At 35.7% G+C, this 14,885-nt stretch overlaps 1 protein-coding gene across 1 annotated transcript in view; it reads left to right on the forward strand.

Annotated features, from left to right (window-relative positions):
* The window catches only part of PCDH15 (protocadherin related 15), a 416,523-nt gene that overhangs the window by 26,982 nt on the left and 374,656 nt on the right, over positions 1-14,885 (forward strand). The window contains exon 4 of the mRNA XM_089897353.1: positions 3,142-3,312. Coding sequence (XP_089753479.1) covers positions 3,142-3,312 — 171 coding nt within the window. The remainder of the gene's footprint in view (positions 1-3,141; positions 3,313-14,885) is intronic.

Genomic DNA, 14,885 nt, shown 5'->3' on the forward strand with positions numbered 1-14,885 from the left:
CTTGTTTCTTGAGATAGACTTGTATAGCTAGCTATAAACTTCCTTCTTAGAACTGCTTTTGCTGCATCCAATAGACTTTGGATCATCATGTTTTCATTGTCATTTGTCTCTAGGTATTTTTTGATTTCCTCTTTGATTTCTTCAGTGATCTCTTGGTTATTTAGTAACGTATTGTTTAGCCTCCATGTGTTTGCGTTTTTTATGTTTTTTTCCCTGTAATTCATTTTTAATCTCATAGTGTCGGGGTCAGAAAAGATGCTTGATATGCATTTATGATATGAATTTGTTTTCTTAAACTTACTGAGGCTTGATTTGTGACCCAAGATGTGATCTATCCTGGAGAATGTTCCGTGCACACTTGAGAAGAAAGTGTAACCTGCTGTTTTTGGATGGAATGTCCTATAAATATCAATTAAATCTATCTGGTCTGTTTTGTCAATTAAAGCTTCTGTTTCCTTATTTATTTTCATTTTGGATGATCTGTCCATTGTTATAAGTGAGGTGTTAAAGTCCCCCAGTATTATTGTGTTACTGTCAATTTCCTCTTTTACAGCTGTTAGCAGTTGCCTTATGTATTGAGGTGCTCCTTTGTTGGGTGCATATATATTTATAGTTGTTATATCTTCTTCTTGGATTGATCCCTTGATCATTACCTAGTGTCCTTCCTTGTGTCTTGTAACATTCTTTATTTTAAAATCTATTTTATCTGATATGAGTATTGCTACTCCAGCTTTCATTTGATTTCTGTTTGCATGGAATATCTTTTTCCATCCCCTCACTTTCAGTCTGTATGGTCTCTTGTAGACAACATATATATGGGTCTTGTTTTTGTCTCCATTCAGCAAGCCTGTGTCTTTCGGTTGGAGCATTTAACCCATCACGTTTAAGGTAATTATCGATAGGTATGTTCCTATGACCATTTTCTGAATTGTTTTGGGTTTGTTTTTGTAGGTTCTTTTCTTCTCTTGTGTTTTCCACTTAGAGAAGTTCCTTTAGCATTTTCTGTAGAGCTGGTTTGGTGGTGCTGAATTCTCTTAGCTTTTGCCTGTCTGTAAAGCTTTTGATTTCTTCATTGAATCTGAATGAGATCCTTGCTGGGTAGAGTAATCTTCGTTGTAGGTTCTTCCCTTTCATCACTTTAAGTATATCATGCCACTCCCTACTGGCTTGTAGAGTTTCTGCTGAGAAATCAGCTGTTAACCTTATGGGAGTTCCCTTGTATGTTATTTGTTGTTTTTCCCTTGCTGCTTTCAATAATTTTTCTTTGTCTTTAATTTTTGCCAATTTGATTACTATGTGTCTTGGCATGTTTCTCCTTGGGTTTATCCTGTATGGGACTCACTGTGCTTCCTCGACTTGGGTGGCTGTTTCCTTTCCCATGTTAGGGAAGTTTTCAACTATAATCTCTTCCAATATATTCTCAGGTCCTTTCTCTCTCTCTTCTCCTTCTGGGACCCCTATAATGCGAATGTTGTTGCATTTAATGTTGTCCCAGAGGTTTCTTAGGCTGTCTTCATTTCTTTTCATTCTTTTTCTTTATTCTGTTCCACAGCAGTGAATTCCACCATTCTGTCTTCCAGATCAGTTATCTGTTCTTCTGCCTCAGTTATTGTGCTATTGATTCCTTCTAGTGTATTTTTCATTTCAGTTATTGTGTTGTTCATCTCAGTTTTTCCTTTAATTGTTCCAGATCTTCGTTAAACATTTTTTGCATCTTCTCGATCTTTGTCTCCATTCTTTTTCCGAGGTCCTGGATCATCTCCACTATCATTATTCTGAATTCTTTTTCTGGAAGGTTGCCTATGTCCACTTCATTTAGTTGTTTTTCTGGGGTTTTATCTTGTTCCTTCATCTGGTACATAGCCCTCTGCCTTTTCATCTGGTCTACCTTTCTGTGAATGTGGTTAGTTTTCCACAGGCTGCAGGATTGTAGTTCTTCTTGCTTCTGCTCACAGGATTGTGTCTTGATTGCTCCTCCTTTGTTTCTGCATTCCCTCACTTTCCTGGTTAGCAACTGTTTAAATCTTCCCTTTGGAAATAAGTGAAGGTCAAGGATGCTGGTTGAAACCTACAAACAAGAAATGTGGAACACGGAAAGGATTTGTACCTAGGAGGGCCCTATAGGGTCCTTCTTGGTTTCAGAGTCACATAGTTATTGCATTACAGGAAGGTTGCACTTGCAAAATTCCATCGATAGAGATTTTTGGTTTCTGAGATCTTGCCTTAGAACACTTCTTTACAACCAGAAAAATTGAAAAAGAAAACAAAACAAAAAAGCAGGAAAAAATAAAAAGCTGTTCTCTGTTGGCAATATTGTGGCTAGTAGATAAGAGAAAAAGTGGGAACATAATTCCCTTTACTGTTACAAGGACACTCCTCTCAGAAATTGTAGCTTTTTAGAGTCCCAAAGTATGAAGAAATAAAACAATTCTCATTTAGAAACTTGGAAACAAGTTATTTTAGTGATGCCAGCAGGCTACATGGAGACAAGGAAGGCTCTCAAAATACTTTGTCATAGGCAATCTTATGTGAGACAAACAAAACCATTTCTCCAATAAGAGTATAGCAGATCTGGTGGGTTTTCTTTCTTTTATTTACCCCTTCATTTTTTTTTCTTTCTTTCTTTTTTTTTTCTTCCAAATAACCAATATTTATCTCATAGACTTAAATTTCTTGAAGCATTATCAAAAAAAAAAAATGCTGGGGTAGGGGAAGGAGTGAAGGAATCAAGAGCCATCTTTGTTTGTTAACTGGCCTTCTCAAAGAAAAGTAAACATTCCTATATCCTCATGATGGGAGATAGTTTCACAACTTGGAGAAAGCCTTCAATGGAAGTTAGGCTACTACCCTCCCACAGGCACTGGGAGATAGAAGCTCTATCTTCCTTGATTAATTATTACATTCCTAGGTCCTGGAGAAAGAGTCCTGGGTTATAAAACTGGCAAAAGTTTGAGCTGGGAGAAGGTTGACATCTCAGAGCTGTGGAGAAAGTATTTACAATTGGAAATTTTCTAAAGTAAATGCTCTGAGAAAAGTGAGGTCAGATGCCTACACTCTGGACGAAACCTGTCTACAGTTTAGCCAAGCTAGAGGGATCATTGCAACCATCTTGTGTTCTTTTTCTTTTTTCCTCTCTCACAGGACCGTGCACAAAACCTGAATGAACGGCGAACCACTACCACCACCCTCACAGTGGATGTTCTAGATGGAGATGACCTGGGTCCAATGTTTCTTCCTTGTGTCCTTGTGCCAAACACTCGTGATTGTCACCCACTCACCTATCAAGCTGCCATACCTGAGTTGATGACTCCGGTAAGCATACTCCCATCTTTTCTTCTTCACTTCCACCTCTCTAACCCCAGTGGGATCCTGTTCAAGTATTTTGAACACATATTCAGTGAAAATAGGAAACTTCACTAGATTGGTATTGAAAAATATTTATGTTCAAAACCATTTTGAGACAGTATGGGTAAATTTTTGGTCAATGCATAATTACATCATTTACAAAGTAGAAAGTATGTCATGAAGCAACAGCCCATTTGACTCTGATTTTTTTTTTTTTTCTGTGTGTAAAGCATAACAAATTTCAGTTACCAACATATACTGGGAAACCCCAAGAAATGACTCCAGCATTTCCTTAAATTCACATGTAAACATGCAGCCCTAAGTCAGAGGACACACAAGTCAACAGTATACTCTCTTGTCTCTTAGAGCCCTGAAATATTATTGGAGATTATGCTTGGCTGTTTGAAGGTGGGAGCTAATGAATCCTGAATTCAAATATTCAATAGTTATTAGTTAAAGATGTATTTTAAAGAAACAAAAAGTTAAAGCATGAGTACCTATTTTCTACACTCAATTCTGCATTTGTTTTTTACACTTCTAATAAATCTTAACTTGCTGTCAGCCTGGAATTCATACCGTAGACCTGCCTGGATGATAAATATACATACCTAAGAATAAAACTTAAAAGACTAACAGATATCCTGCTTAGACTAAAATATCAATTTCTCCCTTAAAAGTAAAAAAAAAAAAGAAAAAAATGAATTCTCTTTTAGAGCAGTCAAATTCCTAGGAGTGAACTATTTGATTAATGTCTTTGCTGTTCCTCTGGAAAGCATTCAGCCTTCTGGGTTAGTAACATGGCTGATGCTGTCAGAATTTGTTGCAAGGTATTTGAATTTTTTTCTCAAACATCTGAGAACTGTGGTTTGGGGGTCCTCTATTTGAAATTTTTTAAAAGAATAGAACAGAAATCCCTTCTCCTAAGTGTAAATTACACTGCATTCCAGTCACTTCAAAGAATTCTTATCCTATATTTTACCAATTACTTTATCCAATATTTTACCTGCTAGCTTTACTAACATAACCGTAGCTCTTAAATGGTTGAAAATCACTTTTGTGTCTGTGTCAGTAAATGATTACTGGTCTAACTGGCTTGCATGAAAAAAATAAGCCAGGAAAAAAAGAATAAATGTTATGATGTGCCTTGAGTGAAGAAAATAATATAAATTTTCAGCTAAATGGAGTAATTTTGCAGACAAAGAAGCTAATGTAGAGATTGTCTAGACAAACATTCATAGGTTACCTAAAGTTATATGTCATGATATTATTTTTGTTGAATATCAGTGAGAAGCCTTAATGATGTGAACATTGAACTTTTCTTTGAAAGGCTTAATTGAAATCATGACAAAAAATATTTTTAGTATTAATTTATTTTTGAGTTAATTTATGTAGCTGGTGTACCAGTGAGATCCCAAGAGAAGGTGAATACTGATATAATAAGACTAAAATCAGTGAACCAGTATGATGAATGTTTAACAGTACTTGACGTACTGAGAGAAGTAAATAAAGACAGAGGTTACTGCTTGAGAAGCAAAGTGTATTGACTTTATAAAGGATCTTTGAGTATCCCTTCCTCTCTGCTCCAGATTACAGACTAAGCATCTCTCTCATTCCTATACAGTTTCATGCTAGAGACAAAGTCATGCTCCAGATTTGGGGTAAATGACAATAATGACTAATGGTTATATAGATTGTTCAGTTTGTCATGAACTGTGTTAAATTCTATGAAAATACTGACTTAAATCCTTGTGGATAATTACCACTATTATGGTTTTTTATAGATGAGATCTCTGGGGTACAGAGTTTAAGTAACTTAACCTTATAGCTAATAAGTAAAAAGAGTTTTCTTTTAAAATCATGTATCTTAAATTAAATGGTATGCTATAAATTCCAGAATGATCAAACTGGAATGCTTCGTCATCATTTTTAAACATATCAGCCCATTCTTTAACATTCTGTGAAACAACAAGAATTTTAGTTTTACAGATTTAAATACTTATGGCAAGTATTAATTTGTTAAGCATTATATTTTTATTGCCATGTAGAAAAAAATTAAATATGTTTACTTACAAAATTAGGCAATTGTTCTGATTATCAATCACTGCATAACACACCACCAAAACTTAGTGGCTTCAAATTACAATCTTTAAATTTGTTCATAAAACTGCACTTTTGGCAGACTGGAGGGAACACCTCATCCCTACTCTACACAGCATCTGCTAGGGCACGTTGACTAAGGGCTGGGGGGCACTTTGACTAAGGGCTGGGTACCACTTTCCGAATGGTAAACTTAGCAAGTTGATTCCGGCTGTTGGTTCCAGCTTAGTGAGGGCTGTGAGCTGGAGGCTTCATTTCTACTCCATGTAGGTCTTTCCTGGGCTATTTGAGATTCCTCATATCAAAGCATTGGGTTCTAAAAGCAAGCTTTCCCAAAGAATTGGACAGAACTTTTATGAACTAGCCTTGTAATTTTCAGTGTCACTTCAGTGTCACTATAGTCATACCTCTGCCAGATTCAAGGAGTAGAAGTATATACCATCTCCTGAAGGGAGGAGTGTAGGAGTCACATTGTACGAAGAACATAAGGGGAAGGAAGTTTTATTGTGGCCATCATAGGAAAACAAAATCAGCTGTAGTAATGGCATCAGGTTTCCATGTGCTCTTTTACATGCCATTTCAGATCCCTTGTGGATCACTAGGGTTAAGAAGTGTAGCTAGTTTTTAAGTTTCACATTTAAATTGCTGTGTTTATGTCTGTCTTTTTTTTAATTTTCTTTTGCTATTTCCATACTTTGCTAAAATTTCTGGAAATTTCAATAAATAAGATCTTGTATTCAGAGCAAGAGAGCTAACCATTTATGTCAGCTAAACAGGATATGATGACTCTAATTACATACTTGCTGATCCTTTCCTGACTAATTCTTCAAAATTTTGAGAGCTTTGACACCTGCTCACCTTCTGGGTTGATGTGAAATTTTCCACCAATTACCTCAGTGATATTCTTGACTTGAGATACCATCCTTAGTTCTACCACAATGCGTGCAGAATTTATCAGCTCAGAAAATCTTTGAAAGGTAGTCTAGTACAGTGTTTAACCCATGAACCAAGGTATAATACAAATAATGTAATATAAATCTGATATAAATCTGTTGTCTCAGGGGCACTAAAGTAAATTGTAGCCCTGTGTTAATTATTGTGTATTAATTAATTTGGTAAATAGCCACTGGACCCTAGTATATGTTGAACTCTATGTTAATAGAGGAGACCTGTCAACCTGGATAAGATAAAATTCTTCTGCTATATTGTGTAAATTTATTCTCACTTTCTGACTCTCTTAAAGTTGTTATGCCTATCTAGTTGAAGATTTCTAGTATTATAGAAAACTTCTGTAGAATTTGGAGAGTATAGGGTCCATGGTTCTATTTTCTCGATTTCCTATTAAAGGCAAAGACAGTAAATACTTATGTATTTTTTTCAGTGTTGAACAGTTGCATACTGTTTGGCTAGTTGGATTTACTGCTGAGTAAATTGTCCCTGGTTAGAAACACCATAGTATTAATATGATAATATTTACATATTAGCTATGCGTTTACTATATATATATTTTCCTATATTTATTGTGCTGTGCAGTTTTCAGTATTTTGGCATTAGTTGCTTACCAGACATGGCCATCTAGTAGCTAGAATCCATGCTCTAATGAATTCTTCCCCAACCCTGTTTAAAGCCTTGGGTTAGTTCCCAAGACTATCTTGCCACAAATGCCTCCACTATAATCTTTGTCATAAAGAGCTCTAGTTTTCAGGCAGCTATCAAAGAGAGTTCTTCTGCTTTATTTATGCTGCTCTCTCCTTCCAGGGAAACTTTCTCAATTATTACAAGAGTGGTGATGATTTCCAGTGATGTATGACATTTATAATTTCCTCTTGGCTCATACTCATTAAATGTGTTGCAATCTGGGAACTCTCTCCTCTCTTGTCTTTTATGAAACTTTTCCTCCCCTTGATGGCCCTGTGTTTCTCCTCTTAAATCTTTGATGGCCTTTTATTATTTCTTTTTTTTTTTTTTTGTTAAAGGGTATCTCCGTTCTTGGATTGATTGATTGATTGATTGATTGATTCTTATTCTTAAATCTTAGGGATTTTCCAGACTTCTGTCTTTTGAAGCTTTTTTTTTTCCTTTTCACTATATTTTTCACCAAGATTCATCAAACCTACATAATGTGTTCCTTTTTCACCAAATAAGGATGATCTGTGTGTTGTTGAAGTATTTTCTGACCTGAAATCTCTCCTGACTTCCAAGCTTACAATTCTCAATTTTTCTAGGTAGTTTTCTTATACTCCCCACAGACACCTCATTATCCTTTCTAATATATTCTGATGCATCCATGTCCACTCTCATGTTACCTTTGTTACCTTTGGGGTCTTGGTTGATTTGGACCTAGATTTCAATGACCCCCCTCATCTCAAACTCAATCAATCTCCAAAGATATTCTCTGCATTATCTATGAAATGTTACTTAAATACGTTTGACGCCTATTTTCCTGCCCAAATACCTGCCTAGAGGCATACCCTCAACTCTGGACCCCTAGAATTGGAATACAATTCTGATCTGATCTTTCACTGTCTAATTAAAGTTTCAGTATTTCCCATCATATACCAGATAAGTTTCAAAACTTTGATCATATCATTTAGAGTAATTTTATATCTGACCATTTTTCAGTCTCATCTCTTTTAACTTGCATAAAGCAACTTCTCTAGAAACAGAGCTTTGCACATGTACCTGGACTTCTCCGAGAATTACCCTCCCTTTTCTCCACTTTGTTTCATATATTAAGCTTATGGTTTTTATTCAAGCTTCATCTTGGTAATATGAAATGATAGGCCCTTAAAATTAAGTTTTTCTCTGTTATCTGCATGAATTTCTACTAAAAGCACTGAACTCCCTGTTGTATCCCAGTCATTTACCCATTTCTCTTTTGCTAGACTATTAGTTCTTTAATTTCCTACTTGTCATTATGTCTTCATGTATAACCCATTCGCTTCATGTAGTAAATGTTCAGAAACTATTGAATTGAATTAAATTGAATTGAATTAAAATTTCAAGAAATACATATTGTACACTGAGATACTACATATAAATATGAATAAGCATGGCTCATGCGTTCTCACAATGAGAGTTTATCATAAACATGCATATGTAAAGAATATTATGTATAATTATTTATTATAAGTATGTATTATCCAAATATTAGCCATGATATATATATATGCATATGTATATGTGTATACATATATATAAAACATTTTAACACACTTTTAGTGTTTTCCAATTAGATTTGCAAGGACAACCATACTTGGCATCTAGTCAAGAATAACCTTCAAATAGGAGTCTAATAGGTAGTCTGGATAAAGAAAGCATATTTCCCAATTACCATAGAGAGTCCCAGTTTATAATTGTTGTCCCAGCACATTGTTTGCAATGCCTCATTCTCCTTTCAATAATGTTTCAAACATTAAATTATATCCTTCTTTAGTTGTTAGGCCAGTTACTTTCAAAATGTGTCCTGCGGAGCTCTTTTTGGGCCAGCAAAGTGATAAATAAAGAAGGAAACAACTGGCAACTCTCAAACTGCCTATAACCTTTTAGTGAGAAGACTGTCAAAGTAGGTTGAAAGGAAAAATGATAAATAATATATCTAGAGTCAATATATTACATTTTATACCAATTTTTTTCCTGCCACAAACAGTCACACCTACAGGCGACCAGCAGCAAATGATCACAGAAACTTCAGAATTAAGTTGGGGAAACAAAAGCTAAACACCAAACAAACAAACAAAAACTGGAATTCAGCCCATATTACCTACAATGTGAAATTGTATTACAGTAATTCTGAAATGGGTATGTGAAATTATCAGAGAAAAGGAATCATTCATTTTTTTTCTCCTTGGTCAAACTTTATGTTGAATAGACTCAACTATATTATATCTCCATTCATAGACAATGTGAAAATAATTTTAATTGTGGAACAATTGAAGGATAAGAAATAATCGGAGGAATTGAGTTTATTAACATTAAAGGGACAAAGTCACAATTCTTCTCAGTAATAAGACAGAAGTCTAACTTTTCTTGTTGAAGTGTTTGTTTAAAATATCATTTTAAATTAGCATTGGAGGTATGTTTTCCTATGAAACACAGATAAAGAGAAAAGACACAAGGTCATTTGGCTTGGACTCGATGTTGATAACTTCATAAACATTTATTCTTGAACTCTCTGATGGCTTACTAAATTATGTAGGAACATTTTGCAAAGGTGTTTCTTATCACAATATAAGGGAGTTTGTAAGAACTCAGAGTCCAGGCTGAAACCTGTGTGATGTTGGGAATGTTGCTTAATGTCTCTAAACCTCAGTTTAGGTTTGTCATCTGTGAAATGGGGATAATGCAATCTAATATATGGGAATTTTGTGAGTACTACAAAAGAAGATTCATGAAACATACTTAACTTGTTCCTAGAAAATACTAAGGATTTAATAATATTAGCTATTTCTATTATTATTATCATTTCCTGTGGAATTTCTTCATCTGGCTGGATATTTACTCAGAGACTCATGGGAGGAAGTAGTTAAGTCAAATTGGTTGTTAAATATCTAGCTATTTTTAATCAAAATTTCAGCTTTAAAAACAGTTGTATATGTTGATAAGCCTAATTTATTCTGATTGTGCTATTCCTAATTCATTATGACTTTGTTTCTTTAAAAAAATGCAATACCTGGAATTCCCTGGAAGTCCAGTGGTTAGGACTCACTGCAGGAGGCACAGGTTCAATCCCTGGTCGGGGAACTAAGATCCCACAAGCCGTTTGGTGTGGCCAAGAAAACAAAAACAAAACCAAAAAACCCAAAAAAATGCAATACCTTTATTAAGAAGAACCGTAAGGTCATTTAAAAAAAAAAACAGATTTAGTATACTCATGGCTTGAACCGAATTAATTATGCAATATATTATTCCTTTGGGAAGAGGGAGCAGCTGATGCAAAATGTGAGCCAAAAATATATCAATGAATCAAATTTTAAACGTCCACTGGGGTAGTAAGTGTCCTGCGCCCTTTCTCTCTTTTTTTTTGTAAATACAAAAACAATGATTTCAATAAAGTTTTTCAAATTGTCCCACAAAACCTCCAGTTCTACAGAGGAACCTCTGGGGCTTCTACTGCAGTTAAACTTAGAACTTGTGCTTTGTATAATATTTAAAATTCTGCTTTTTTCCCACTTGCTAATTTAGAAAATTTTTTGTAATTTAATTAAAAAAAGATTAGCTTCTAATTGTAAATTAAACAGAAAAAAATTTTAATTATGCACATTAAAAATTGGAAGCCTTCAATCCTCAGAGCCCAATCTCCAGGAGAACCATCAGATCTTAATTTGATGCATATCTTTCCAAATATCTGGATCCTGGGGAGCCTGAACCAAGGTGGTGGAGTAGAAGGACGTGCCCTCACTCCCTCTTGTGAGAACACCAGAATCACAACTAGCTGCTGGACAATCATCGACAGGAGGACACTGGAACTCACCAAAAAAGATACCCCACATCCAAAGACAAAGAGAAGCCACAATGAGACGGTAGGAGGGGTGCAATCACAGCAAAATCAAATCCCGTAACTGCTGGGTGGGTGACTCACAGACTGGAGAACACTTATACCACAGAAGTCCGCCCACTGGAGTGAAGGTTCTGAGCCCCACGTCAGGCTTCCCAACCTGGGCGTCCGGCAACGGAAGGAGGAATTCCTAGAGAATCAGACTTTGAAGGCTATTGGGACTTGATTGCAGGACTTCGACAGGACTGGGGGAAACAGAGACTCCACGCTTGGAGGGCACACACAAAGTAGTGTGCGCATCGGGACCCAGGGGAAGGAGAAGTGAACCCAGGGGAGACTGAATCAGACCTACCTGCTAGTGTTGGAGGGTCTCCTGCAGAGGTGGGGGGTGGCTGTGGCTCACCGTGGGGACAAGGACACTGGCAGCAGAAGTTCTGGGAAGTACTCCTTGGCGTGAGCCCTCCCAGAGTCCACCATTAGCCCCACGAAAGAGCCCAGGTAGGCTCCAGTCTTGGGTTGCCTCAGGCCAAACAACCAACAGGGAGGGAACCCAGCCCCACCCATCAGTAGTCAAGCCGATTAAAGTTTTACTGAGCTCTGCCCACCAGAGCAACAGTCAGCTCTACCCACCACCAGTCCCTCCCATCAGGAAACCTGCACAAGCCTCTTAGATAGCCTCATCCACCAGAGGGCAGACAGCAGAGACAAGAAGAACTACAATCCTGCAGCCTGTGGAACAAAAACCGCATTCACAGAAAGATAGACAAGATGAAAAGGCAGAGGGGCTATGTACCAGATGAAGGAACAAGATGAAACTCCAGAAAAACAACTAAATGAAGTGGAGATAGGCAACCTTCCAGAGAAAGAATACAGAATAATGATAGTGAAGATGATCAAGGACCTTGGAAAAACAATGGAGGCAGAGATGGAGAAGATGCAAGAAATGTTTAACAAAGACCTGGAAGAATTAAAGAACAAAGAAAACCCTATGGGATTTTGATTCATATGTCCAGGATGAGGCCTAATAATTTGTATATTTTTTAATACAGGAATTTTCAAAAATATACAAAAATAGTGAGAAGAGTGTCATGAACTCCCACGAACTCATTACTCAGTTATAAGTTCATTAGCATTCTCTTGGTTCAACTATATCTCCTCTCATCATTCTCTCCCACATTATTTGAAGCACATCTCAGATATCACATCATTTTATCTAAATATGTTGACAGGTATATCTTGAAATGATAGGTCATACCACAATACCATAAAATAAATTAAAGTTAGGAATTTGTATTTTTTTATTTTTAATTTTTTAATGCCATTTAAAGATTTATTTTCCATTTACAGTTATTACAAAATATTGACTGTATTCCCTGTATTGTACAATACAACCTTAAGCCTATCTTGCACCCAGTAGGCCCACTCCTCTATCCTTGTATTGTCTCCCCTAACCACTAGTTTGTTCTCTGTATCTGTGAGTCTGCTTCTTTCTTGTTCTATTCACTATTTTGTTGTATTTTTTTTTAGATTCCACATACAAGTGATATCATACAATATTTGTCTTTTTCTGTCTGACTTATTTCACTTAGCATAATACCCTCTAAGTCCACCCATATTGCTACAAATGGCAATATTCTGTTCTTTTTTATGGCTGAGTAGTATTCCGTTGTATCCACATACACATCTTCTTTATCCATTCATCTGTTGATGGACACTTAAGTTGCTTCCATATCTTAGCACTGTAAATAATGCTACTATGAACATGGGGTGCATGTATTTTTCAAATTAGTGTTTTTGTTTTTTTTCAGATATAAACCCAGGAGTGGAATTTCTGGGTTGTATGGTAGTTCTATTTTTAGTTTTATGAGAAACTTCCATATTGTTAGTGGCTGCACCTATTTACATTCCCACCAACAGTGTATGAGGGTTCCCTTTTCTCCACATCCTTGCCAACATTTGTTATTTGTGTTCTTTTTTTTTTTTTTTGCGGTACGCGGGCCTCTCACTGTTGCCTCTCCCGTTGCGGAGCACAGGCTCCAGACGCGCAGGCTCAGCAGCCATGGCTTACGGGCCTAGCCACTCCACAGCATGTGGGATCTTCCTGGACCGGGGCACGAACCCGTGTCCCCTGCATTAGCAGGTGGACTCTCAACCACTGTGCCACCAGGGAAGCCCTATTTGTGTTCTTTTGATGATAGCTGTTCTGACAGATGTGAGGTGATATCTCACTGTGGTTTTGATTTGCATTCCTCTGATAATTAGCAAGCATCTTTTCATGTGCCTTTTGCCCATCTGCATTTCCTCTTTGGAAAAATGTCTATTCAGTTCTTTGCCCATTTTTTGGCTTGTTTTTGATATTGAATTGTATGAGCTGTTTATATATGTTGGATATGAATTCCTTATCGGTCATATCATTTGCAAATATTCTTTCCCATTCTATAGGTTGTCTCTTTGTTTTGTCAATAGTTTCCTTCACAGTGCAAAAGCTTTTAAGTTTAGTTAGGTACCATTTGTTTATTTTGCTTTAATATTCTTTACTTTAGGGGATGGATCCCAAAAAATATTGTTGTGATTTACATCAAAGAGTGTCCTGCCTATGTTTTCTTCTAGCAGTTTTAAAGTATCCAGTCTTACATTTAGGTCTTTAATCCATTTTGAGTTTATTTTTTTGTATATGGTGTTAGAGAATGTTCTAAATTCATACTTTTACATGTAACTGTCTACTTTTCCCAGCACCATTTATTGAAGAGACTGTCTTCTCCCATTGTATATTCATGCCTCCTTTGTCATAGATTAATTGACCATAAGTTTATTTATTTCTGATTTATTTAAGACTATGTGGTTTAATACCTTTGCAAAACTGAATTATACTCTATTTTGGCTGACATGGGAATATGTTATTGCTTTTATTACCTTGACAACAGAATATTTTTGATGAGTTACTAGATAATTTATTTTTTTAACACCTACAATATTACTTTAAATTAAGGGACTGATAGTTATCTGCAATTACATAATATTATGTGTTGGCATGGGCAAGAGTTACAGTTTAGTTATAGAACACCATCTTTCCAGATTTATTAGTCTCTTTTATAGATAGTGGTACTAAAATTTTCCTTCCTGGTGTACAGTTATCTTGGTACTTGTTATAGCTAACTATGAGTTTAAAATACTACACTGAAGAATATTATAAAATAAATTGTAAAACAAAAGGTCAGCTTCTCCTAGAGGCAGATTCTCCTCCCATTGTGCACCCCGAATACATTTAGTTATGAATTAATGTTGTTACTGATGACGTGGAGTTCATTCTTAGAGAATGCTTCAAAGATAATTTTATTTTAAAAGAGTGTTTTAAATGTTCAAGAAAGGATATTCATAGAATCAATGTTTATGTTTTCATTTAGTTAAGTTTTGCAAAAAATAGAGAGCATAAAATAAGTTTTGGAAGCAAAGAGAATCATTGCCTTATTCATAAACTGTTTCTATCTTACTTTCATATATTTTTAGTCACAATTCAAGATTTTTAATTTTTTTAAGAACAAACTAACAAATTTATTTATTTATTTATTTTAAGAAAGACCTTGGTTTTTTTTAAATTTAATTTAATTTTTTTTTACAGCAGGTTCGTATTAGTTATCTACTTTATATATATTAGTGTATATATGTCAATCCCAATCTCCCAATTCATCCCACCACCACCCTCCACCCCGCTTTCCTCCCTTGGTGTGCATACATTTGTTCTCTACATCCGTGTCTCTATTTCTACCTTGCAAACCAGTTCATCTGTACCACTTTTCTAGATTCCACATATATGCGTTAATATATGATATTTGTTTTTCTCTTTCTGACTTACTTCACTCTGTATGACAGTCTCTAGGTCCATCCACGTTTCTACAAATGACCCAATTTCGTTCCTTTTTATGGCTGAGTAATATTCCATTGTATA

The sequence above is a fragment of the Delphinapterus leucas genome, chromosome 16 (genome assembly GCF_059928025.1).
Source record: "Delphinapterus leucas isolate spDelLeu-1000000601 "Yukka" chromosome 16, BTC_Dleu_Yukka2, whole genome shotgun sequence".
Classification (NCBI taxonomy): Eukaryota; Metazoa; Chordata; class Mammalia; order Artiodactyla; family Monodontidae; genus Delphinapterus; species Delphinapterus leucas.